The sequence below is a fragment of the Thalassophryne amazonica genome, chromosome 3 (assembly GCF_902500255.1).
Source record: "Thalassophryne amazonica chromosome 3, fThaAma1.1, whole genome shotgun sequence".
Classification (NCBI taxonomy): domain Eukaryota; kingdom Metazoa; phylum Chordata; class Actinopteri; order Batrachoidiformes; family Batrachoididae; genus Thalassophryne; species Thalassophryne amazonica.
Genome location: NC_047105.1, coordinates 105,203,612 through 105,231,491, shown reverse-complemented (window position 1 = coordinate 105,231,491; position 27,880 = coordinate 105,203,612). Strand labels below are relative to the sequence as shown.

The following is a 27,880-nucleotide window of genomic DNA, read 5'->3' as shown; positions in this document are numbered from 1 at the left end:
TTTTCTCATGGCTTTTTTAGCTTTCTGGTTCCTAACGAATGTGATACAAGTTCTGGACTGATTGTCATGGTAACCGGTCTGATATGGGAAAATAGACTGAAAATCAGCCAGTCAGAGTGCACATAGAGTCCCAGCCATATAATAATGTTTACAGTATATTGTTGGAAAATGGAACAAGAACAAAACACATTTGTTAAGACAGAATGAGGAATGTTTGACGTTCTTGCTTCATTACTAAATGAATAATCACTTATCAAACTTATGGTTGACTCATTTTCTCTCACTTACTTATTCGCCTCATTTCCAACCAGCCACAAACACACGCGTGTCTGTTTTAATCTGGTTAAATATTTAAAAACACATTGGAGCTCAACCTCCCTAAAATGTTTTCACCATTTTGATGTACTGGAAAAACATGTTCAGCTTCATTTTGCTTTTTAAAAGTAAGCACTTAAAAACAACATGCCGCTTCCTCACAGCCAGGATGTACAGTGTTGAAAGCAAAAGAAAAAGTGGCGGCTCAGTCTGTTCTGCACCCTAAATGTAGCACATTCAATTTTTTTTTTTTTTTTTTTTTTCTGTTAGCAATGCATAAAACATCAAAAATGTCTGACTACCTGATGGGATTGTTCTGCTCTGGCTCTGCTCTGCTCTAGTAGGAAGCGCTGAATAAGTTATGGTGAGCTCATGTTTTTGACTCAGTTCTCACTGGGCTTTGCAGAACGCGGATAACAACAGTCTTTATGTGAGCATGGTCGCCTCCAATATTGTTGCAGTTTCACAAAATAAAACATTAATATGTCCTTTCGTTTGTTGTGGCAGCTGGGTTTGGGATGCGGCACCACTGCAGACTAATACAGTATTGTCCACACACTTTTAGTAAACAAAATCTTTCTTCCCAATTGATTCTCACTTTGTTTTGCCTGTACAGCTCATTCTCCCAGTTCTGAACATGAATCAAGTGGGAAAACTCTTAATTCAAAAATGAAAGATTGCTTTGCCATCCTCTATAGCTTCCTCAGCATTCCCCCTCCCACTTGTGGTTGCATCTCAAATCATTTCATCTTCCCTGCACTCCCTCTGTTCACGCTGCTCTCTATCACTGCACTGCTATCTCACATCGCGACTAATGTTTATCCTGCTGCCTTCTTTGATCTCTCTGACTCTTGCTTCCTCCCTCCCATCTGTTCTGTATCCTCCTGCCTCCCCTCAGGCTCCCCTCAAGCCAGCGGGACAGGAACCCTTCAGATCTACCTGATCGACGTCAATGACAACGCACCGGTGCTGATACCTCGGAAGGCCCAAGTGTGCGAACGTGCAAGGCCCAATTCCAGGGTGAACATCACAGCTTCTGATGCTGACGCCGACCCCAATGTTGGACCGTTTGTCTTCGAGTTGCCATCCTTTCCCCCTAGCGCTCGTAGGAACTGGACCATTTCAAGGCTCAGTGGTAATGAATAGTACCATTACACTGTGAAACAGTACAGCCCCATTTTGTTATGTTCACCTACTTCTTCTTCGATTCACAGAGCTTTGACAGTTTTGAAGTTTTACAAAGTTAAACTTACAGTGATTTTTTTGTGTTGACTATTTGAAACTTGTGTCAGATCTATAAATGCTGATTGTACTTGGGTTTGTAAGTTATCAGTCGAACAAAAAAGAAAAAAAAAAGGCAGGATAAGGCATGGCTTAAGAGTTTGAGTAACTGTATTTAAATAGTTGTTGAATCTTGAAAATAATCAAATAGATATGCACCGTATAAATTTGTTCACAGACTGGCACCTCCCTACCTAGCTGATCTAATTAAACCCTACATACCGGCTCTGGGCTTTGTGTTCGCATGATGCAGGACTACTTAGTGTCCCTTGGGTGAATAAGAAGTCTGCGGGTCACAGAGCTGTTTCTTATCGTGCCCCTGTTATGTGGAATGATCTCCCTGCATCAATAAAATAGTCCGATTCTGTGGAGACTTTCAAGTCCAGACTTAAGACACACTTATTTTCCCTTTCATATGGCTAGCATACTGGCATAGTATGTGACTAGGGATGGGTATCGAGAACCGGTTCCTTTCAGGTATCGTTAAGAAATGATTTGATCCACCGACATCAATAACCTTTTTACTTAACGATTCCCTTATCGGTGCTTCAGAGTGGCCGTTACTTTGGGGGTGTTTGTCAGGAAAATTATAATTTCTCTACATTAATTACAGACCCTGCAGCGGGTCTGTAATCAACTTTTCTGCAGCACGGCTTTGCTTTGAACCTTGAACCAATCGAAGCAGTGATTCGCAGATCGAAGCAGTGCTTTGATCGCTTCATTGATTAATTTTTCTTTCGTTTTCCCCCACGAAAACCCTAAAGAACATATGGCTGTGAGTATTATTTACCTTTTTTATGTTAAACCGACCTGTTATGGCCTTCTGAAACAGTTGTTAGATGTACGAGGTCTATTAGAAAAGTATCCAACCTTATTATTTTTTTCAAAAACCATATGGATTTGAATCACGTGTGATTGTGTCAGACAAGCTTGAACCCTCGTGCGCATGCGTGAGTTTTTCCACGCCTGTCGGTTGCGTCATTTGCCTGTGAGCAGGCTTTGAGTGAGGAGTGGTCCACCCCCTCTGCGGATTTTCATTGTCAGGAAATGGCGGAATGATTTGGACTTTTTTTCCATCAGAATTTTTTCAGAAACTGTTAGAGACTGGCAGCTGGAAACCATTCGAAAAATTTATCTGGCTTTCGGTGAAAATGTTACGGGCTTGGTAGAGAATAAGGAGTGTTACTGTCGCTTTAAGGACGGCCCCCCAGCGGCTGTGGGGCGTGCTGCGCTCCGAAGCCACCATTGACAGGCTGAACGACCATTTCATTTCTAAACGGATGGCTGTCTGGATCCATGACCATCGTGTGCCATTTCTCTGGTTATCACAAGAGCTGGACATCAACCATTTTCCGGCAGATTTCACTTTTAACAAGAGATTTTGTCATGGAAAGCCGAGCGGAGGCTTCGCGCGTCACGATGGATTCGCTACTGGAGCGAGACAAAACCACCTCCATTTTGGTCTCACAGGACAGCTTTGAGATGGCGTTCAGACAGCTGTTGGTGGTTTTTCCATCAAGTGATTATCCGAGAAATTGTGGATGCATCTGGACATGCCAGAACATGTCCCGTGAGGCTTCATCACGATGTGCTTTGCGCCATGCGGCACCGCCGCGACGCGTGGAATTCCACCGCACATCTGTCTCAATGTGCCGAAAAAGTGCTGATGTCCACGTCTTTTCACAATTTCTGTGCTAGTCAGATGACGTCCCGGATAAAACACAGTGTCCAGTTTGGAAATGAACGGCACATTTTACTGTTACAGGAGTTTTTGTCATGGAAAGAGGAGCGGAGGCTTCGCACGTTGCGGCAGTGCCGCATGGCATACAGCAACGCCGTGATGAAGCCTCACGGGACATGTTCTGGCATGTCCAGGCACATCCACAATTTCTTGGATAATTACTCTATGGAAAAACCACCGACAGCTGTCTGAACGCCATCTCAAAGCCATCCTGTGAGACCAAAACGGAGGTGGTTTTGTCTCACTCCAGTAGCGAATCCATTGTGATGCGCCATGACAAAATCTCTTGTTAAAAGTGAAATCTGCCAGAAAATGGGTGATGTCCAGCTCTTGTGATAACCAGAGAAATGGCACACGATGGTCACGGATCCAGACAGCCATCCGTTTAGAAATGAAATGGTCGTTCAACCTGTCGATGGTGGCTTCGGAGCGCGGCGCACCCCACAGCCGCTGGGGGCCGTCCTTAAAGCGACAGTAACACTCCTTATTCTCTACCAAGCCCGTAACATTTTCACGGAAAGCCAGATAAATTTTTCGAATGGTTTCCAGCTGCCAGTCTCTAACATTTTCTGAAAAAATTCTGATGGAAAAAAAGCCCAAATCATTCCGCCATTTCCTGACAATGAAAATCCGCCGAGGGGGTGGACCACTCCTCACTCAAAGCCTGCTCACAGGCGAATGACGCAACCGACAGGCGTGGAAAAACTCACGCATGCGCATGAGGGTTCAAGCTTGTCTGACGCAATCACACATGATTCAAATCCATATGGTTTTTGAAAAAAATAATAAGGTCGGATACTTTTCTAATAGACCTCGTATTTTATAATTTAAAAACGGGACAGATGCTAACACATTAGCATGTCTATGGCCTTTTCAATGTTAAAATTAGCATTAAGCAGTTGCAGCTGTCAAGCATTTGTTGTTGCAAAAGAGTCAAATGTATTACAAATTGTAATATTTTTATGCTGCGTTTACACATAACGACGACAAGTCATGAATGCCACGAAGTACACATTCTTGGTTGCTGATCACGAATGTGATTATTCGGGGCAGAGGCGTCAGGTGTCCTCAGAAACTGCTGCAACCTGTTACCACACATTACGATTAATGGCACATGTTGCCGGAGAATTATCAGGAACCATTACGCACGGTCAAGAATAGTGTTACGCGCTATCACGCGCTATCGCGCGCTATCGCGCGCTATTGCGCGTAACAGCACATCGTTAAGTTCTGTCACGTTGTGAACGAGGTGAATTGTCTCCACACACACCCATATTCATCCAACCGAATTCAGATCACTCCAGTTTTTCAGAAGAACTTTGTGACTGCATGCGTAGTTGGGCTCTGTGCCATGGAGTGGCGCAGAGAGGCGGAGGACGACAGCGCCAGATGTGTGGCTTCATGCGGGTCTCGTCTTGCGCATTTTCCCAAACATCAGGTGCATGCAGCAGCTGGAACACCTGCAGGAGCGCGCTGAAGAGCACTGAAATTTGACTTTTAGCTGACTTGGTGTCAGCAATCAAACTGAATGCGGTGCAGCAGGGTTTAATTGTGCGCACGCTTCTTCCTCTGCCGGACTGGAGGAGGTGCAGAGATGTCTGGCTGCACATGAGTCTCCTCTCGCTCCTCTGGTTGCTCAGACTCGTTCTCCCGCTCATCGGTTACAACAGCAGGTGGAACACCTGCAGGAGCGTCCTGAGGAGCTTCAGCGGGAACTGTGGAACGACATTTGGAGCCGAGTTTAATTGTGCGCACGTGACAGAAAACTGATTTGTCGTGGCGCGCAGTGAAATGTGACGCCGCATTACAAGTCGTGTCAAAACTTGACAGTTTCCGTGTCACTTCGTAATAACGCGTGACAGTTTGGGCTCCAAGAACCATCACAGGAACCAGTACGAACGTTGTCACGTTCTATTAAGGATCACTACTCATCAAGACGGATCAATACGCTCAGGTGCGACCTCCACGACTTGAGACGAAATGAGGGTGGTGTGTGACATTCGTGGAAGATTTTTTGACAGGCAAAAACATGCTCCACAAGTATCAAGAATATCACGCACCAACACGCACTATTAAGAAACATATTCAGATTCGTTAAGTCACATTAAGAATGTCAGGAATGTGTCACAAATGACATTCGTAACGCGTCTTGGTTATGTGTAAACGCACCTTTAAATTTATTTTTGTTTATATATTAATAATAATAATAGCAAGCACAACAGTAATAGTAATAATAACTAATCTAATGATTATATACAATTTTAGAGAAAGAGACAAAAATAACACAGCAGAAAATATAAAACCAACTAACAATGAACATACATAAATAAATAAATACATACATACATACAGAAATAAATAATTGTTTCCTGTGAACACCTAGTGACTCTTACACCTCCATTTCATCCCTGTCTTATTTAAGTTTAATGACAGTTTGTTTCAGTCAAACCATATTTTCAATGTGTTAGTTTCTTCAGTGATTGAATGTGATTAAGGAAAGCTGGGGGTTTTTTCTCACCTAAATGGATGCTGCACTCACTGCAGTTTATTGTCTGGAATAGTCCCAGATTGCATTTCAGAGCTTCTAGAATTCAAACATTTTAGGCAGGTGGTGTTGGGGGTTAATTTTGGGTTTCAGGTTTTTTTGTTTTTCACCGCTTTTATCCCTGAATATGTCAATCGTGAGTCACTTTTGCAAGAAAGAAACGAGAATTGTCCTCTGTTCTGTTCACACAGCTCCAAACGCTGCGCGGCTCTCTGACGAGTCAAGTTAGAATGATAGAGTCCAGTCGGAATTAATAAATTCAAAGCGAAACACCGTTTTGTTTATTTTTATTTATGTCCAGAAATCAAGGATACAGTGACCAATTTCATATTTATTTACTTTAAGACTCAATGACAGACATAGAAAACCTGTAAAGTCTACTTTTAGTACAAAATTCACAAGAGGTATCGATAAGGGAATCAATAAGGAATCGGATCGATAAGCAGAATCGATAATGGCATCGATATCGATAAAATCTTATTAATACCCATCCCTATATGTGACTATGCTTTATACCTTTTTACTCTCTTACTGTGCTTTTTTTTATCTTTACTGTGCTTTTTTAAAATCTTTTAATTCATTTTATTTTGTTTTTTGAATTGCTTTGTGTTCACTCTGTTGTGAATTGGCGCTATATAAAATAATTAAATTGAATTGAAATTGAGACAGGTTATATACATATCGGAATTACAATGAAAATATAGACAATATGTTGTGAACAAAAACTACATCAGAATATTGAATACTGAGTGTAATGGGGCCAATAGGTGGTGCTGTGCACAAGAAGTTAAGTAAATCTCACTCCCCAAAGACCAAAAGGTGCTGTAGTGACAGACAGGGGTATTCATTCCAGAAAGGGCCGAGAGAGTGCAGGGTTTTTTTTTTTTTGCAACCACCCACTCCACCAGGTGATTTCACTGATTAACATCACTTTTACCAGGTGGAATCAGTTAATCAGTGAAATTGCAGTGACAGTACATTTGGTGACTTTGGCGGGGGATGTTTCAGCACTGTGTTGGAAGCAGAATCCAGATTGAAATATTTCAAACAGGTTGTTGGAGGTGAGGTGGGTTTTGAGTTAAGCCACAGCAACACATTCCAGAAATTTAAGATTGGAGATTGGCTGGAGGTCGGTCATGATTTAGACCATTGTATTTATTTATTTTTTAGAATGGGGGTGACAGCCTCAAGTTTGAGAGCTTGAGGGAGTGAACCAGAGCTGAGAGAGGAGTTTATGATTTCAGTGATGAGTGAGGGGATAGATGAAGACGGGCCTTGAGAGTAGCTGAGATGGGATCAAGAGTGCAGGTGGAACCTTTCATACGTGTTACAAATTTAGACAGCTCCAAATGGGACAACAGGGAGAACTGAGACAGATGCTGAGGGGTAATGGAGGACGGAGCCGATGAGAATGCTGAGGACAGCTCGGGAGGTGGACATGCTGGTGTAGATGGTGTCAGTTTTTGCTTGGAAAATTGAAAGTGTTGCATTTATCTACTGTGAAGGATGTGGAGGTGTTGTGAGTGGGTTTGAGAAGTGTATTTATTGTGGAGAAGAGAGTCTTGGAGTAGATGGAGCCAGAGTGTATAAGGTGGGAGTAGTAGGTGGACCAAGCTGTGCTCAGTGCATTCTTGTGAAGTTGCAGATAGTCAGTAAAGTCTTAAAGGTGAACTGTTAAACCAGTTTTTTTTTTTACAGTCTTTCCAGTTGGTGCTTTCAGGATTTAATTTGTTGGAGTTGAGAGGTGTACTAGGGTGATGGGTGTGTGAAGAAGATGATTTTGGTTTTAATGGGGAGCCACCTGGGCAGCACGGTGGCTTTGTGGTTAACACTGTTGCCTCACAGCGAGAATGTCATGGGTTCAATTTCCACCTGTGGCCTTTCTGTGTGGAGTTTGCGTGTTCTCCCCGTGTTTGCGTGGGTTTCCTCCGGGTGCTCCGGTTTCCTCCCACATCCAAAAACATGCGGGTTAGGTGGATTGGAATCTTTAAATTGTCCGTAGGTGTGCGTGTGGGTGTGTCTGTGTTTGTTTGTCTGTTTGTGGCCCTGTGACAGACTGGCATCCTGTCCTGGGTGTACCCCGCCTCGCGCTGGGATTAGCTCCAGCCCCCCATGACCCTTAATTGGACTAAGCGGTTGAATATGAGTGTGAGTGAGTGAGTGGGGCCACCTGATCAATACAGATGGAGAGGATGTTATTGCAGAATTTGACATGATTAGTAGCACAGAGAATGGGAGATGAGATGAGATGAGATTTATTGTCATTGTCATTACACAAGTGCACAATTATTACTTGTTTACCATATAGTGACACACATCAGAATTAAAGACAACACATATACATTTGACATTGTTTATGTGCACTAAACTTGAAGCAGTCCGTCATCCGAATTGAGGCAAAGTGGGTGAAGGCTGCAGCAGGAGGGGCCTGCGCCGCCCAGCTTGGACAGTTGAAGGCTGCAGCAGTAAAAACTGCGCTGCCTTTGAGGTGGCAGGGAGGAAGCCAGGGTGAGGGGAGTGGAGAGACACAGGGGCGGGTGGTAATAGGGATGGAGGGAGGGAGACATCCGTTGGGGAGACCTTAGTGGTGAGGCCTTGTCTTTTGGGATGGGCATGAGGATATCTGTTTTCATAATGATTGCCAGGTGATTGGAAGCATGGAGTTTGTTTCTGAAGAGTTGAAGTGTGAGACTAGTTGAGCAGACCAAATCCAGTATGTCACCATGGGTATGAGTGGGGAAGTTGACATGTTGTTGAAAGCTGAAGTACTGTAGTAGTACCATGAATTCTGTAGCAGACTTATCAGTGTTGTCAATGTGAATATTAAAAATCTCCCAAGAGTTTTACTTTGACCATAATTGTTTGGGAACAACTGCTTTTGCACTTGCTGCAGTGATGTAACATTCAGTTGTAAGTGAATAAGGGCTACTGATATATGACCATTCTTCCTCCCCAACTGAATGATACCACATTCTTAACAGATGGGATGTAAAACCCACTGCAGAATAACTGGCAACATCAATCGGGGACTTAGGGATTGCTGTGAGCAGTGAGAGTAGTTTTAACTTTTAACACAATGTCTTGGAGAGCTCACAGTGAGAGATGCAGCCATCAGCCGGCGTTGACGTATGATCTATCCTTTGTGACAAATGAGATTCATTCATCTCTCTGTCCCCTGAGCTCCCGATCTGTCACCTAATCCACACAGATGGATGTATCACAGCAGTTGTCTTGAGGACAAATCTGATCACTTACCTGAATTCTTCTCCCGCTGAGGCTCTTGTCTTAGCGTGACTAAGTGATAGATGCTGAAGGTTACGTATTCTGATTTTGTTGTATTATCTTCGACAACAGTTTGTTTGATCACATATTGCAGCTTTAATTTGGTCTGTCATTCCTTCCTACATAGGCATATGATGACACGATGTCATGCTGTGAAGAAAATACAATTTCTCTCTAGCAGACTCTCTAATCTCATTTTCTTTTCTTCTTCCATTTCTTCTCCTTCACATCCCTTTCCCCTTCTACTGCCTTCCCTCATCTCTAAACATTTTACCCTCTGCATCATTTTCTCTCATTTGTTGACATGCCTGCACTCTCTAGGTGACTACGCTCAGCTGAGACTGAGGATTCCCTACCTGGAGGCAGGCGTGTACGATATTCCTGTCATCGTTTCCGACTCGGGGAACCCTCCTTTGTCCAACCGCTCAGTGATCAGAATTAAAGTGTGTCCTTGTGATGAGAACGGCGATTGCAGCACCACAGGGGCTGTGGTAGCTGTGGGCCTCGGCACTGGGGCCATCATTGCTATACTCATCTGCATCATCGTCCTGCTCAGTGAGTATAATAATAATATGAAACACCAACCCACAGCACTAACATACCAGTATGTATTATAATTTGTATATGTACCAAGCACAATATACAAATAATGAATGTTTAAGAGTTCAACGGTATAAATATTTCATGAGGTGAAAGCTGAAACATACCATTCAACTCGGTTTTGCCTCATTGAATGATATGTTTCAGATTTCACCGAATTAAATATTTGTTCCATTGAAAGAATGTAAAAACTTTCATTATTTGTTTTATATAACGGCTAAAATAGATCCTTGTCATTTGATATTTTATTAATTTATAAACAACAAAAAAGGGACTTACATTTTGGTGTTCCACTGTAATAAAAAAAAAAGACCTTGTGTAGTTCCTCAGTCCAGCCAAAAATCACATCAGCGTTTCATGTGAACAGGTCTTCATGCATCCAGACGGCTTACAGCGGAGTGGATTTGTGTGTGTGTGTGTGTGTGTGTGTGTGTGTGGTGTGTGTGTGTGTGTGTGTGTGTGTGTGTGTGTGTGTGGTGTGTGTGTGTGTGTGTGTGTGTGTGTGTGTGTGTGTGTGTGTGTGTGTGTATGTGTATGTGTGTTTTACAAGAATTAGCAGCGTCAGTTAGCTCAGACAAATCATCATGTCATTGTCCGGCTCGGTCGACTGCAGCGAAAAAAAATCACGTCAGAAATGAGTCCAGCTTTTCTTTCTTCCTGCTCACAGCCTCCAGACAGCACATTGGATTTGTTTTGTGTGTGTATGTCTGTGTGTCTTACAAGCAGCGTCAGTTAGCTCATTCAAATTATGTCTCGGGAGAGTCGTTGTCCCCTGTGCATGCGCGCACACACGCAACTTGGTCGGCGCTTGTGCGTGCGTGAACTACCAAAAAAAAGACTGTGTACGTCCTCAGTGCAGCGAAAAAAAATCATGTCAGAAATGAGTCCAACTTTTGTTTTCTTCCTGCTAACAGCCTCCAGACAGTACAGTGGATTTGTTTTGTGTGTAGGTGCGCGCACACGCGCATATGTGGACGCTTGTGCATGTGTGTGCGCGAGCATGTCCATAATCCATGTAGCATAATCCAAACCATAATCCATGTCATGTGACATACAAAGCACCAATCAAATGACAAGGATCCACTCAGCCGTCATATAATATACAAATAATGAATGTTTAAGAGTTCAATGGTACAAATATTTCATGAGGTGAATGATGGAACATTACATCTTTCACCAAATTAAATATTTGTTCCCTTGAAAGAATGAAAAAAAAATTCATTATTTGTCTAAAAATAGATCCTTGTCATTTGATATTTCATGAATTTATAAACAACAGAAAAGGGACTTACATTTTGGTGTTCCACTGGTGCTTAACAATCCAACACAAACTTTAAATTGGAGTCCAAAATTGCAATGATGTAGTCTGTGATGCCGTCCACTGACATTGTGTACTTCCAAAAAAAAAAAAAAAACACTTTGTGTACTTCCTCAGTCCAGTGAAAAATCATGTCAGAAATTTGTACAGCTTTTCATACCAACAGCTCTTCATGCCTCCAGATGGCTTAGTGGATTTGTTTTGTGTGTGTGTGTTAGAAGAATTAGCAGCGTCAGTTAGCTCCTTCAAATTGTCATCCGCCAGCAAAACAAACTCTGCTGTGTTTAGCTAAATGCTGCCCCCGGTAGTGTGAGCATGCGTGGTAGTCAGTGAGTGCAATAGCACTTTTCATATAGTGCCACAAAAATAACTATTGCACAGTCAATGAAACACAACTGCAAATTGTATGAATCATCCAGGTCGCGTGACATACAACCCACCAATCAAATGACAAGGATCCACTCAGGTGTTATATAATATACAAATAATGAATTTCCATGAGTGCAATGGTAAGAAAATTTGCATGACTTGAAAGAAGTTCCATTCAATGAAGCGAAGCCAAAAATATTCTTTCCAGTGCACAAATGAAAAACATTTATTACTTGTTTTATGTGACAGTTAAACAGATCCTTTTCATTTGCTAGTTTACTTAAAATGATTAGCAATTAATTAATAATTAAAATACTGGTCTACTTTTCTTAGTCAAACATCTGACAGCACTTCTACAGCCACTAGAGATGTCCCCACAAGACTGCATAAGCTTATAATTGCTGTATTGTGTACTGGATTTAGCTTCCTCATATCACAGAAATGCGTCTTAAGTGTGGACTTGAACGTCTCTACAGAATCTGACTGTTTTATTGCCGTAGGGAGATCATTCCATAAAGCAGGTGCACGATACGTGAAAGCTCTGTGACCCGCAGTTTTTATTCACCCTCGAGTTTCAAATATTAGCTTCCTCCATCTGTTCACTGTATCATAAATTATCTATTTTATTAATAATTATTGCTGCAAGGTTAACTGACTTACAACATCCAATCATATTTATCGACAAGTGAAAAGAACTCTTACCTAATGTGTGTTGACATTTTTTAATGCAGTCAACCTTCGATCACTAATTTTAACCCTAACCCTAAACATGATCCCCCCACCCCCCATCTCATTATTAACACCATGAAAACCATCATGAATGTGTACTTAATTTCAGGATTGTATCACAAACTTCTATATTAAATCACTTTTCGTGATGCCATCACATTTTTCACGTGATATCTGGTTGGGTCACATGACAGCATACAGTGACCTCATGTTGCCATGTACATATCAGCATATGGCTGATTTTCTGATTCCTACGCACATGAAATCATCCCACAACTTTTTGTTTCTGCAAAAAATATGATTTTTGAATCATATATTGTCCCATAATGTCATTTGGTGACATCATAATGACGACACATATAGCTCAGAAGATGGTATTCTGCTTTTTAATGTCATGTCTTGTAAAAATCAGTATATGTCAGTCTGTTTGCTAATTCACGTGCACTTGAGATCTTCATTCTACCTCTTTGTTTTGAAGTTCCTGCAAAAAAAAAAATTCATCATTTGTCACATGACATCATTTGGTGATGTCATAATGGTACCACATACTGTATAGATTATCAGATGGTACTGTGTTTGCTGATTGATGTGCACTTGCAATCATCCTTCCACCTCACTTTGTTTCAAAATTACTGCAAAAAATGGAATTTACAGACAATTTGATGTCCTTGATTGGCCTTGACGTTTGACCTTTATATTAATGTCATGCTGATATGTTATCACAAGCAAATCACATGTGCAGTATGAATGGATTTGGCCAAGTGGTTCATGAGATCCGGACACACAGATCCATTCAACTGAATTCAGTTTTTTTCATACGGTGCCAAATCACATCATAAGTCGCCCCAAGGCTCTACACACAATACAGTTTAAATCTTACCTTACAGACAGACAAAGTGATTACAGTAGTGTCGACAAACAAGTACAAGATACAACATTAGTCACATTATGCTGATTGCCATGTGCAGAGCAGTACAGACTTAACCAGGCAGTAACAACAGGCGTTGATTCATTTTTGGAAAATAGTGTCTTTGACTTGAACAGGTTTTTTGTACACAGCTGAGCATTGTTCTCTGACAGCTGTTTTGACCAGAGTGCTGAGTCGTCTTCAAGTGTAAGATGTTAGTTGGGTGACTGTTACTCACTTGATTATTATCGGTCGCCACCTTCAGCAGTTCTGTTATCTCTCGACAGACACCAAAAGATTATGTAGGGTTGTCTTGTATGTAGCTGCAGCATCACTGAGCAACTTGGAAGGTACTACGAGTGTCAAAGTCTGAACAGTTCAGTTCCACAGCCCAGGATCCAGTGACCATGTATAGATTTTTTTATTTTTATTTATGTCCAGAGATCTAGGATCCAGGGACTGTGTACAGATTTTATTTATTTTTATTTATGTCCAAGAGATCAAGGATCCAGTGACCAATGTCATATTTATTTACTTTCAGACTCAATTAAATGTTGTTGACATAGAAAACCTGTAAAGCCTACTTTTTGTAAGCGGACAAACTATCTTAATCATGAGACCTACGGTTGATCTCCAGTGAGCGAGAGAGAAAAGAGCGCACTCCGCCTTCTTTTATACAAACACTTTCCTGCACTGATTGGCTGAACTCAACCCACCAGCTGAAAATCATTTAGGTTATCCACCTTGCTACAATCCACCCCCACAAACTGAATTGTCACCCCGACGATGGAACAACCTAAACCATTCCAACCCATAGCCTAATTAGTACTGCCTACATTACACAGGTCTGGAAGGACCCACACGCACTGCAGATGGCGGAAGATGGTGAACATTAGAATGATGACACACAGTTGCCCGCTGAAGTGCAACTCCTTCAGTAGCGGGGGGAAGAAGTACTAGGCCCCGCCGGAGCAGAATCTACCAGCAAAGATGGCACAACCACACCTGGGTCCGCTTGTAGACTCAACTGCAGAGGAGCAGGTAGACTCACAACCTCTGCAACCTCTACCTGCGAAGCAGGTTGGGTCACCACCTTCGCCAAAACAGGAGTAGACATGGGGTCATCAGACCCTGACACCAACTATCCCCCATTACACCACCACTTTTTCTCTGACTGCTTCACCGCCGGGACACATGTGGCGGGTTACGTGATGGACAGCTGGCAGAGGTGGCAAGTCATGTGCCTGTACACGTTGTCTGTGGAGGACGTTGAAGATGTTTACTTATTGGAGCTGTGGTGACCGGGTTTCTGCTGTGTGGGGTGGCCATAGCACTGGTTTACCAGAAAATTAAGAAGGTGGAGGTGGCATTAATTGGCCCGTCCAGGCTGCCCCACATGATTGATTCGATTGGAAGGGCAGTGTCAGCTCAGTCGGCGGGTGTCAACCGCACATTGGAATCCATCTCGGGGAGAATGGCTACACTGGAAAACTGCTTTGATCATCAGTAAGACCACATCTCCTCTATTCAGATGTATTTGGGAGCCACTCTGAAGTTTCAGACTGTGGAATCTGCCAGGCGTCTGTTAATCTGGATATCTATTTGGTTTCCAAACACCAGCTGTCCTTCAAGGCCACTGGGATAAAATCCTCCCCCCGAGGAACACTCCTGATAGCCTCGCTCCTCATCTCCCCCGCCTCTTCGTCTTACCCTCCCTCCCTCCCTTCCCAGTCCTGAGATGTTGACTGTGGGACCTTGAGACTCTGGTGGACTGATTCAGGACTGGGATCCCCCCCCAGGATGGACAGATAAAGCCTGTCGATGACGCCACACGTGTGGCCTTCCGGGCTGTCTGTCTGGACACTGGACACTTCCAAGTCTTGGCTGTCGTCTGTCGTCTGTTGTGATTTGTTTTTTGTTATGACTGTTTTTCTGTGCTATGGGTTTTTTTTTTTTTTTTTTGCTCTCCAGTGGTGCTGCGTGAGTTCAACACAGCAGCAATGGAGGTTTTTCTTTTCCCAATTCTTTCCTTGTGTGTGCTTTTATATGTGTTCATGTACCGGACCGGCTTATGTATATTGTTGTTTGTTAAGTGTGTCATGAGGCTGGTCAAGGTTTGCTCAGCCCTGCTCGTGACTCAGGGCAGGGATATACATCTGGAGCTGGGTCCCCGGGCGCCAAAAAAGGTGACCTCTGCTCCTAACTGGCAGTTACGATGGGTAAAAATGCAGTAAACACATTTCATTGTGCAGGGAACATGTTCCTATGTGCATATGACAATAAACTCCTTTTGAAGTTTGCGAAGTAGTGTTATAAACATACAGAACCTGGGGCTAACAGGAACCCCAATCATGCTTCCAAGACACCAGCAGCATATGCAACAGACCATGAAGCGTTCTATTAAAACGCTCACATTGGCATGGTACGGCACTTCTCTATGCTATAAAAGCCACACAACTGCTAGATCAGTACACTCTCAAAACTCCATCCCTGATCAGAATGTATCTGAGCTAGAACTCCAAAGCTCGAGAACCACTCCATAACTAAATCTTGAGCTACCGTAGCAGCTCACTGGTCATGGGTAGGTACTGCCCACATGTACTTACTGAAGATGTCAGTCAAGAACATCTTCTACTCCACCATGACTAGGCTCTAAAATGGATAAATCAATGGCAAGAATGTCATAGGGCCATGAGCCGCTGGTTGATTCACCTTGGCCTCCTGGCAACTCTCACATGCCTGGCACCAATCTGCCACCTCCATAGGCCAATAACACCGCTGACATAAAAGCTCTAGGGTCCTCTCGACCCCTTGATGACCATGCCCTTGATGAACCTCACTTAACACATCGGCTTTTAAAGCCGCAGGCAACACCAACTGCAACACAGCCCCAGCTTCATTGGGCCAGCTGATGGTACAAAACACCGTCCCTCTCCACCAACTGGTCCCACTGCCAAAGCAGCACCCAGGCTAACTGTGATACCTATTTTCGCTCCTCCTTATCAGGACTCCTTTTATGTTCCCAAAATGCCAATGCCTCCTGAATAACTGAGTCAGTCCGCTGCAGCGCAGCCAGGTCAAATGGAAGAGGGTGGCGCAAGACTGCCACAACAACTTCTTGCGTTATATCCACCTTGTTCCCCTGGCAAACATGCTGCAAAGGCTACGGAAACCGTGCACCACCAACTATTACCTGGAAGTCCTGCGCCCCAGGAGGGTGCTGATGGGAGAGGGCATCAGCGTTCTTATTGCTATGACCCGAATGATACTTAACCTTAAAATCAAACGAGGCAAGCTGCACTGCCCAACATTGTTCAATGGCCCCAAGCTTTGTGGATGACAAATGACTCAATGGATTGTTGTCAGTATACACAATGCACTTATGGCCGAACAGGTACTCCCTAAACTTCTCAGTCATTGCCCACTTGAGTGACAAAAACTCCAACTTCATGGAGGTGTAATTCACAATGTTACGTGCAGTGGGCCTTAACCCACGGCTAGCATAAGCGATCGGCATAACTTTACCATCTTGTTCCTGGGACAACACTGCTCCCAGCTCCCCATAGCTAGCATCCACCTCCAAAATAAATGGGAGAGTAAGTCAGCATATGCCAGCACCGGTGTGGAGGTCAGTTTAGCTTTCAATGCTTCAAAGCTATGGCCACATTCCTCTGTCCAATGACCCAAAATTGGTTGATCCATCTGACTGGGCTTCACCCCAGCCAACTCAGCTACCAACTTATCCAGGGGTGCTGCCAACCTCGCAAAACCCTTGACAAACTGTTGGCAGTAGCTGGGAAAGCCCAAAAAAGAACGCAATTCCGAAAGTGTGGCCAGAGTCAGCCAATGGGCAACCACCTCCATTTTACCAGGGTCAGTGGCAACACCCTTTTTGGAGATGACATGTCCCAAGTAACACACTTCCTACTGGAAAAAGGTACACTTCTTGAGTTTCACCTTTAACCCCTCGTGCTGCAAACACTCCAGCACCACCTTCAACCTATCCAGATGTTGCTCAGTGGTAGAGGAAAAAACCACAATGTCGTCCAAATTCAACAATAAAGACAGACACTGGATGATCACCAAAAATCCTCTGCATCAATCTCTGAAAGGTACCAGGAGCATTGCAAAGCCCAAAGGACATACGGTTCCACTCAAATAGACCAACAGGTGTGCAAAAGGCCGTCTTGTGACAATCAGCCTCCACCACAGGAACCTGGTTATACCTACTCGCTAGATCCATAGTAGAGAACCAACGAGCCCCAGTGACAGCATCCATGGACTCATCACTCTGAGGCAAAGGGAAGGCATCTTCCAGGTTTTCCATTCAGGAGCCTGTAGTCAACACACATATGCAAACTGCCATCCTTCTTCTTAACCAGCACAATAGGAGAGGCATAGGGACTGCTACTCTTTCTAATAACTTGGGTACCAAGCAGCCGATTGATATGATCTTTAACCACCTCATACTCAGATGGAGGAATTCTCCGGTACCGCTGTCGCACCGGAACACAACCAACACCTCCTCTAAAGTGCCAACCTTAGGCCGGGGACGTAGCCACACATCCACAGACCCCTCATTCACCAGCAGAATATAAACTGTACCCAATTCCACCTGGAAAGCAGGAGATGCCAGCAGTCCTGCAGGCAAGCCAGACTCCACAGGCTCAAACAGGGCCACCCCCCCACCCCAAAAAAACAAACAGAACACACCTCTCTGCTCTCAATTTGCATCTCACTTCTTGACACCATATGTGGGGAAGCGGACGTGTTATCTTAATCATGAGACTATTGGAAATCATGCATAAACATGATAGGTCGGACTTCTGACACGACCCTGGGAATTTCACCCACAGAATTCTCCAATTAGAATAACTCCAGCTCAAGACACACAGGTTTGTTGCAAATGAGACAGAGAAGTGGTTCCAAAATACAAAAGAATTTATTAACAATAAAACTATTTAAAATGACAATTTATTAATCCTAATTTTTAAAAAAGAAAACAAAAAATGAATTCCCAGTGGACGGCACAGACATCAGTTCCTTCAAAGGACCACTCGATGGTGCCAAAGCGCTGCATAGGCCATCCACTGACGACACCTCTCAGCTGACGTCACAGCAAGGCAGCAGCAACTTCCTTCATGACTTGGGCAATTATCACCACCACTCCACTGCAGTCCTATAAATTGCACAAGTAAACATGAGTGACATAAATAGCTGAAGGAGAAAGCTAAGTCACCCCGCTACATACCGGTCCATCAGCCCCAAACAACACAGCACACAGCCAAAGGATCACCACTGTAACAGAGCATCACACAGCCTACCATCACACGGCACAAAACACACACAGCAGCATGCAACCAATGACAACTCCCACAAAGGTATCTGTACAACAAAACCATACGCATGAGCATTCAACAACACACACACCAACAAGCCCACAGCTGTGGCCAGTGCCTACGTGTCCTCAAAGGGACGCGGAAGTAAACACATCCAAACACCTATGGTCGATCTCCAGTGGGCGAGAGAGAAAAGAGCGCACTCCGCCTTCTTTTATAAAAACACTTTACTGCACCGATTGGCTGAACTCACCAGCTGAAAATCATTAAGGTCATCCATCTTGCTACAATGGCATCAATGTCAATAAAATCTTAGCAATACCCATCTGTACATCCTTTTGGACACACAACAGACTCTTTGTGATCTGATGAAGGATGTTACCAGCCCCAACAAGACAGCAGTGCGTCCCGCTGTCCCTCTGGAAATGTGAGTGGCAATTGCTTTTACACATGCCCAAATGTAAACAAATGAAATAAATCAGATTAAAAGTATTGGGGAGAAATTCAGGTGTGTTAATCCATTTTCTCTGAGTCAGATAATGGTTGTTTAATAAAATCTTGGAAAGTGAAAGGACGCCTGAGGAATGGACACGAAGTGTGCTGGTTCCTGTTTTTAAGAACAAGGGTGGTGTGCAGAGCTGCAGTCACTACAGAGGCATAAAGTTGATCAGCCACTGCATGAAGTTATGGGAAAGAGTATTCGAATCTAGGCTTAGAAAAAGGTTTCATGCTGAGAAAGAGCACTACAGATGCAATGTTTACTCTGAGAATACTGATGGAGAAGTATAGAGGAGGCCAAAAGGAGTTCTATTTTGTGTTTTTGGATTTAGAGAAAGACAGTCTAGAGTGGCAGAGAAGCATGCAAAGATAGTGTGATAGCAGTGAGATGCACAGTAGGAATGACAGACTCATTCAAGGTGGAGGTGGGAGCAAGACTGAGTACATGTGTGTGATTGAGAGGGAGCCCATTGGAATAGTGCAGTTACAAGGAGTAGAAGTGGTGAAAGTAGATGAGTTTAAATACTTGGGGTCAACTGTCCAAAGTAATGGAGAGTGTGGTAGAGTGGTGAAGAAGAGAGTGCAGGCAGAGTGGAGTGGGTGGAGAAAGGTGGCAGGAGTGATTTGTGACTGAAGAATATCGGCAAGAGTGAAGGGGAAAGTTTACAAGACAGTAGTGAGACCAGCTATGTTGTACGGTTTAGAGATGGTGGCACTAAGAAAAAGACAGGAGGCAGACCTGGAGGTGGCAGAACTGAAGATGCTGAAATTTTCTTTTGGAGTGACAAGAGTGGACAGGATTAGGAATGAACATATCAGAGGGACAGCTCAGGTGGGACAGTTTGGAGACAAAGTCAAAGAGGAGAGATTGAGATGGTTTGGACATGTGCTGAGGAGGGACCCAGGGTATATAGGGAGAAGGATGCTGAGGATGGAGCAACCAGGCAGGAGTAGAGGAGGGAGGCCAAAGAGGAGGTTTATGGATGCAGGTGGTTGGTGTGACAGAGGAAGATACAGAGGACAGGGTGAGATGGAAATGATTGAGCTGATGTGGCGAGCAGCTGAAGGAAGAAGAAGAAGATGATAATGGTTGTTATAGGATAAAACATCTCAGATTTTGCTGTTTACATGACTACTTAATAATCAGATAACAGCCAGTAATCAGATAGCAATCAAACTTTTAGTGTGCATGTAAACGTAACCAGTGAGAGTCGGAGACACTGGGCTGTGCCGCTGTCAAGCAAGCGACCATGCTTTGATTGACAGCGGCATGCAAATTATACATCATTTTATGGCTTAAAGCATCTTAACCTAAGAGATTTGGAAAAAAATTCACCTCACATACAGTTGTTATAGAGGAGAAGACTATCTATAGAGACCAAAACTGTTTTTTATACCCAGCTGTATACATGTTTATTTCTGTTCTATAGTTGGACATTTTATCCAATTTGTTCCTTTTTGGAGCCAGGCTCAAGTGGCCAGTCAAGGAACTGCAATGTTTTCTTCTTACAGTATGGCTTCATCTGAGACCATTGTAGTTTACCGCTTCCGGGGGGAAAGGGCCAAATTAAACAAAACCCACAAACAAGCAGCAACTGAAGAAGGCTGCAGCAAAGACTTGACAAGGCATCTCAAGGGGGGAAACTCAGTATTTGTTGATGTTAATGGGTTCTACACTTCATACATTTTCATCAAAGTATGAATAATAATCCTTCTATTTGTAATTTAGTTTGTCCAATTACATTTGTCCTTTAAAACTTTAGGGACCATGTGTATCGATGGATCGGTATTTCTGTTAAACTCTTTGAATTAAAGCTGAAAGTCAACAATCTTATTTTTGTAAAACCAGTTTAGTTAAAAATATTAAAGTCACTGTCTTACAAGTATGTTATCTTATCCAATAGTAGAATTGTGTGTAACGATGCGTACTTGAGTTAAACTATATTTGGTGAGGAAGTGGTAGGAAACCATTACTGAAAAACAGCACAATTAGGTCATTAGAGTGAACGAAACACACTAACACCTTTTGCTCCAAGCTGCCTTGTAAAACCACTGGTGTTGTGCTGACGTGGCTGTTCTTTGTCACAGGCATGGTTCTGCTGTTCGTGGTGTGGATGAAGCGCAGAGAGAAGGAGCGCCAGGCAAAGCCCCTGCTGATCGACCCCGAGGACGACGTCAGAGACAACATCCTCAAGTATGATGAGGAGGGAGGAGGAGAGGAGGACCAGGTATTATGTGTGGATGATAAACAGGTTTAGCATCAAGGTTACACAAAGCTGCTAACAAGCATCTTGGAAAAAACTTCACTTTATTAGCGCATCACTCACATTGATTCACCACACTGATGACATCATCACAGGTAAGATGTGGAAGTGACAAGAGAAATGTCATGATAGTAGGTGTCTGTTGGCTTTGAGTAGGATGTTGTAAGCTGATCAGGAAGGGCGGATGGGGTCCCACATGCACACCACGTTCACTCACGCACTACATTCCTTCTGCCTTGCAAGAATAAATTGCGTATATGTGTATTAATGTTTCTAAACGGTTCTGCTAGTGTGGCATTTACCATTACTATATATGCAGACAGGGTAAAAGGAAAAGAAAAAAAAATGTCATGAAAATGAGTTGGGGTTTTTTAGTTGTTTGTTTGTTTGTTTTGCTTTTTACAAGGTTTTGGGGTCGCAACATTTATTTATTTTAGGTGGGCATTAAATAAACTTCTTCTTCAAAAAAGGGCGTGGGCTCATGCCCGACCCTGGAGACTGTAACACACGTATCCATTAAAATGTGACTTGTCCGGCATCAGAAATCAAAATTACTGGGTTTTTGCCAATATTAAATATGCTAATATTTTCAAACTCACTTTGGCCAATAATGATGCTGATACTGAAATATAAACATCAGGAGTGGTTCTTTTATTTCACTGAAGGAAGCAAAGTTGAAAAGTCACAACTCATTATATAAAGAATTGTGTCCACATTAACAGTTTAACATTTTTTCATGGGAATTTTAAGGTTGCTCAACTTTTAGTTCCATCGCTATGTTGATGATTTGTGATCATGATTCATTCATTCATTTTCAACACCCTCTTACTCCCGCTTAGTTTGGGTCACAGGGATTCCAGCAGTTACTGGACACGAGGCAGGGTACATCCTAGAAGGCTATTTCCCACCTGGTCCTTTGTGTGTGGGGTTTGCATGTATTCCCCGTGTTTGTGTGGGTTCCTTCTGAGTGCCCCACCTTCCACTCACTTCCAGGGACATGCAGCTGAATTGGAAACTCTAAATTGGCCATAGGTGTGAGACAGAGAGTATGAATATACTTGTCTGTCTATATGTGACCCTGAGATAGACAAGCGTCCTGTCCACTCCAGGGTTTACCTCCATCTCTCACCCAGTAGTGTCCACTGGGATAGGCTCCAGCTGCACCACCCCCCATGACTCTTAATTGGAATAAGCAGGTATAGAGAGTGTGCGCATGTGCACGCATGCTTTGTAAATTGTAAAACTGTAGTACAATGCAACATTTCCTCAGTGTATGTGTGTGGAATAGTAAATCTCTGTTAAAATCCACATATCTTCTGTATACTGACATTTACAGGACTTTTTTTTTTTACAGCAGACATCTGCATCTTGGTATGTTTGTGGACATTTACAGGTGTTCGCTGAATTGTGAAACTGTTTTCAAGGAAGGAAAAGGATGGATATGTGTGTTTTCATTGTATAAACAAACTTTTACTGGTCTGAGAAAGCGTGTTTTCAGTAAAAGTGAAGGAACACTTTACACTGAGTGATCGTGTGAATATCAGACCTTATTAGTTATGTTAATCATAGCGTGTCAAATCATGAATCTTGTCATTTTGTAGCTCAACAGATTAATAGACAACAAACTTTCACATTGTGCGCCATATCTTAAAATGTAAAATTAACTTTCTTTTAGCTGTTATATAATGCTGCGTTTACACATAGGCAGGACATGTTACAAATGTCATATTTGCATCATTCTTGGCACATTTCTGACATTCTTAACGCGATTTAACGCATCTGAATAGGTTTCTTAATACTGCGTATTGGTGCCTTATACTCTTGATTTTTGTGGAGCATGTTTTTGGCTGTCAAAAACTCGTCCAAGAATGTCACGCACCACCCACATTTCGCCTCATGTCATGGAGGTCGCAACTGAGCGTGTTGATCCGTCTTGATTAGTGGTGATCATTAATAGAGGGTGACCGCGTTCTTATCTGAGGTGCGCACAATTAAACCCTGCTGCACCGCATTCAGTTTCATTGCTGCAGTATGCTGAAGAAGGACAGTGACGCCAAGTCAGCTAAAAGTCTTGTTCCAATGCTCCTCAGCGTGCTCCTGCAGGTGTTCCACCTGCTGCATGTGCCTGATGTTTGGGAAAATGCACGAGATGAGAGCCGTGTGGAGCTACACATCTGGCTCGCTCAGTCTCCACCTCCTTTCTGCGCCACTCCATGGCACAGAGCCCAACTAAGCATGCAGTCACAAAGTTCTTCTGCTGTGGATTTTGAGGAGCAAACTGGAGCAATCTGAATTGTTCAGCAGCTGATGGATGAATATGGGTGTGTGTGGAGACAATTTGCCTCATTCATAACGACAGAATGTAACAATGTGCTGTTACGCATAATAGTGCAGATAATTCGCCAGCAACACGTGCCATTAATCGTAACGCGTGGTAACAGTTTGCAGCAGTTCCTGAGGACACCTGACACTTCTGCCCCGAATCATCACATTCGTGATCAGCAGCCAAGAATGTATACTTCGTGACTTGTCGTTGTTATGTGTAAACGCAGCATTACATCTGCATTGGATTGATGGTGGATTAGAAACAGGTGTGGCTTACACTCAAGTCTTCAGACAGGATTTTTGTTTGAATTTACATGAGAAAGAAAGAGACCATGGTAAGCAGTGAATGAGGTATTGTCTGTGGGCCCATTCTGTTATTGCAGAGTTAGCTAACACCTCGTACTAAAGGTGGACAACCTATATAGCAAGGATGCTGGACTCCTAAAGGTGTGTTCTTGGTACATTGTCATCTCTAAACAGAGCTAGACAGTAACGTAGAGACGGTGCCTGCTCCCAGACCAGCAATAACCAGCAAAAATCTATTTAAGCATAAAAATTCAAAAAGAAAAAATAATCTAGAACCTTCAACTGCACCGACTAAAACAGTTAAATGTGGTCTATTAAACATTAGGTCTCTCTCTTCTAAGTCCCTGTTAGTAAAAACGCCCGTAGCATGGGCCGAGGCGGAGGATTAGCAGCAATCTTCCAATCCAGCTTATTAATTAATCAAAAACCCAGACAGAGCTTTAATTCATTTGAAAGCTTGACTCTTAGTCTTGTCCATCCAAATTGGAAGTCCCAAAAACCAGTTTTATTTGTTATTATCTATCGTCCACCTGGTCGTTACTGTGAGTTTCTCTGTGAATTTACGGACCTTTTGTCTGACTTAGTGCTTAGCTCAGATAAGATAATTATAGTGGGCGATTTTAACATCCACACAGATGCTGAGAATGACAGTCTCAACACTGCATTTAATCTATTGTTAGACTCGATTGGCTTTGCTCAAAATGTAAATGAGTCAACCCACCACTTTAATCATACCTTAGATCTTGTTCTGACTTATGGTATGGAAATTGAAGACTTAACAGTATTCCCTGAAAATCCCCTTCTGTCTGATCATTTCTTAATAACATTTACATTTACTCTGATGGACTACCCAGCAGTGGGGAATAAGTTTCATTACAGTAGAAGTCTTTCAGAAAGTGCTGTAACTAGGTTTAAGGATATGATTCCTTCTTTATGTTCTCCAATGCCATATACCAACACAGGGCAGAGTAGCTACCTAAACTCTGTGAGTGAGATAGATTATCTTATCAATAGTTTTACATCCTCATTGAGGACAACTTTGGATGCTGTACCTCCTCTGAAAAAGAGAGCCTTAAATCAGAGGTGCCTGACTCTGTGGTATAACTCACAAACTCGCAGCTTAAAGTAGATAACCCGTACGTTGGAGAGGAAATAGCATCTCACTAATTTAGAAGATCTTCACTTAGCCTGGAAAAAGAGTCTGTTGCTCTATAAAAAAAGCCCTCCGTAAAGCTAGGACATCTTACTACTCATCACTTATTGAAGAAAATAAGAACAACCCCAGGTTTCTTTTCAGCACTGTAGCCAGACTGACAAAGAGTCAGAGCTCTATTGAGCCGAGTATTCCTTTAACTTTAACTAGTAATGACTTCATGACTTTCTTTACTAATAAAATTTTAACTATTAGAGAAAAAATTACTCATAACCATCCCAAAGACATATTGTTATCTTTGGCTGCTTTCAGGGATGCCAGTATTTGGTTAGACTCTTCCTCTCCAATTGTTCTGTCTGAGTTATTTTCATTAGTTACTTCCTCCAAACCATCAACATGTCTATTAGACCCCATTCCTACCAGGCTGCTCAAGGAAGCCCTACCATTAATTAATGCTTCGATCTTAAATATGATCAATCTATCTTTATTAGTTGGCTATGTACCACAGGCTTTTAAGGTGGCAGTAATTAAACCATTACTTAAAAAGCCATCACTTGACACAGCTATCTTACCTAATTATAGGCCAATCTCCAACCTTCCTTTTCTCTCAAAAATTCTTGAAAGGGTAGTTGTAAAACAGCTAACTGATCATCTGCAGAGGAATGGTCTATTTGAAGAGTTTCAGTCAGGTTTTAGAATTCATCATAGTACAGAAACAGCATTAGTGAAGGTTACAAATGATCTTCTTTTGGCCTCAGACAGTAGACTCATCTCTGTGCTTGTCCTGTTAGACCTCAGTGCTGCTTTTGATACTGTTGACCATAAAATTTTATTACAGAGATTAGAGCATGCCATAGGTATTAAAGGCACTGCACTGCAGTGGTTTGAATCATATTTATCTAATAGATTACAATTTGTTCATGTAAATGGGGAATCTTCTTCACAGACTAAGGTTAATTATGGAGTTCCACAAGGTTCTGTGCTAGGACCAATTTATTCACTTTATACATGCTTCCCTTAGGCAGTATTATTAGACAGCATTGCTTAAATTTTCATTGTTACGTAGATGATACCCAGCTTTATCTATCCATGAAGCCAGAGGACACACACCAATTAGCTAAACTGCAGGATTGTCTTACAGACATGAAGACATGGATGACCTCTAATTTCCTGCTTTTAAACTCAGATAAAACTGAAGTTATTGTACTTGGCCCCACAAATCTTAGAAACATGGTGTCTAACCAGATCCTTACTCTGGATGGCATTACCCTGACCTCTAGTAATACTGTGAGAAATCTTGGAGTCATTTTTGATCAGGATATGTCCTTCAATGTGCATATTAAGCAAATATGTAGGACTGCTTTTTTGCATTTGCAAAATATCTCTAAAATTAGAAAGGTCTTGTCTCAGAGTGATGCTGAAAAACTAATTCATGCATTTATTTCCTCTAGGCTGGACTATTGTAATTCATTATTATCAGGTTGTCCTAAAAGTTCCTGAAAAGCCTTCAGTTAATTCAAAATGCTGCAGCTAGAGTACTGATGGGGACTAGAAGGAGAGAGCATATTTCACCCATATTGGCCTCTCTTCATTGGCTTCCTGTTAATTCTAGAATAGAATTTAAAATTCTTCTTCTTACTTATAAGGTTTTGAATAATCAGGTCCCATCTTATCTTAGGGACCTCATAGTACCATATCACCCCAATAGAGCGCTTCGCTCTCAGACTGCAGGCTTACTTGTAATTCCTAGGGTTTTTAAGAGTAGAATGGGAGGCAGAGCCTTCAGTTTTCAGGCTCCTCTCCTGTGGAACCAGCTCCCAACTCGGATCAGGGAGACAGACACCCTCTCTACTTTTAAGATTAGGCTTAAAACTTTCCTTTTTGCTAAAGCTTATAGTTAGGGCTGGATCAGGTGACCCTGAACCATCCCTTAGTTATGCTGCTATAGACTTAGACTGCTGGGGGGTTCCCATGATGCACTGAGTGTTTCTTTCTTTTTGCTCTGTATGCACCACTCTGCATTTAATCATTAGTGATTGATCTCTGCTCCCCTCCACAGCATGTCTTTTTCCTGGTTCTCTCCCTCAGCCCCAACCAGTCCCAGCAGAAGACTGCCCCTCCCTGAGCCTGGTTCTGCTGGAGGTTTCTTCCTGTTAAAAGGGAGTTTTTCCTTCCCACTGTCGCCAAGTGCTTGCTCACAGGGGGTCGTTTTGACCGTTGGGGTTTTTCCGTAATTATTGTAAAGCGCCTTGGGGCAACTGTTTGTTGTGATTTGGCGCTATATAAATAAAATTGATTTGATTTGATTTGATTTAACACTGTCCCTGTTACAATGCAGCAATGCTGTCACTGTGACAGTAACAATGTCACTGTGGCAGTGCAGTTACAATATCTCTGTGACAGTAAAGTAACAATGTCAATGTGACAGTGCAGTAGCATTGTCATTGTTACAGTGCAGTAATGCTGTCACTGTGACAGTGTAGTAACAATGTCACTCTGACAGTGCAGTAACGCTGTCACTGTGACATTGTTACTGCACTGTCACTGTGACAGTGCAGGAATAGTGGCACTGTTACAGTTTAGTAACAATATCACTGTGACACTGCAGTAACGCTGTCACTGAGACAGTACAGTCACCAGAGGTGTCAAGTAACAAAGTACAAATACTTCGTTACTGTACTTAAGTACACTTTTTAGGTGTCTATACTTTACTCCATTACTTATTTTTCTGCCTACTTCTGACTTCTACTCATTACATTTTCACACAAGTATCTGTACTTTCTGTTCCTTACATTTTTAAAACAAACAGCATCGTTACTCTTGGCTTCAGTTTAATGTGTATATATATATATATATATACGAGGTCTATTAGAAAAGTATCCGACCTTATTATTTTTTCAAAAACCAT

At 42.6% G+C, this 27,880-nt stretch overlaps 1 protein-coding gene across 2 annotated transcripts in view; it reads left to right on the top strand.

The window, feature by feature from the left end:
* The window catches only part of cdh4 (cadherin 4, type 1, R-cadherin (retinal)), a 1,030,104-nt gene that overhangs the window by 989,156 nt on the left and 13,068 nt on the right, over positions 1 to 27,880 (top strand). For both annotated transcript variants that reach the window (XM_034167231.1, XM_034167233.1), the window contains exons 13-15: positions 1,214 to 1,450; positions 9,486 to 9,719; positions 21,013 to 21,152. In XM_034167231.1, the coding sequence (XP_034023122.1) occupies positions 1,214 to 1,450; positions 9,486 to 9,719; positions 21,013 to 21,152 (611 nt within the window). The remainder of the gene's footprint in view (positions 1 to 1,213; positions 1,451 to 9,485; positions 9,720 to 21,012; positions 21,153 to 27,880) is intronic.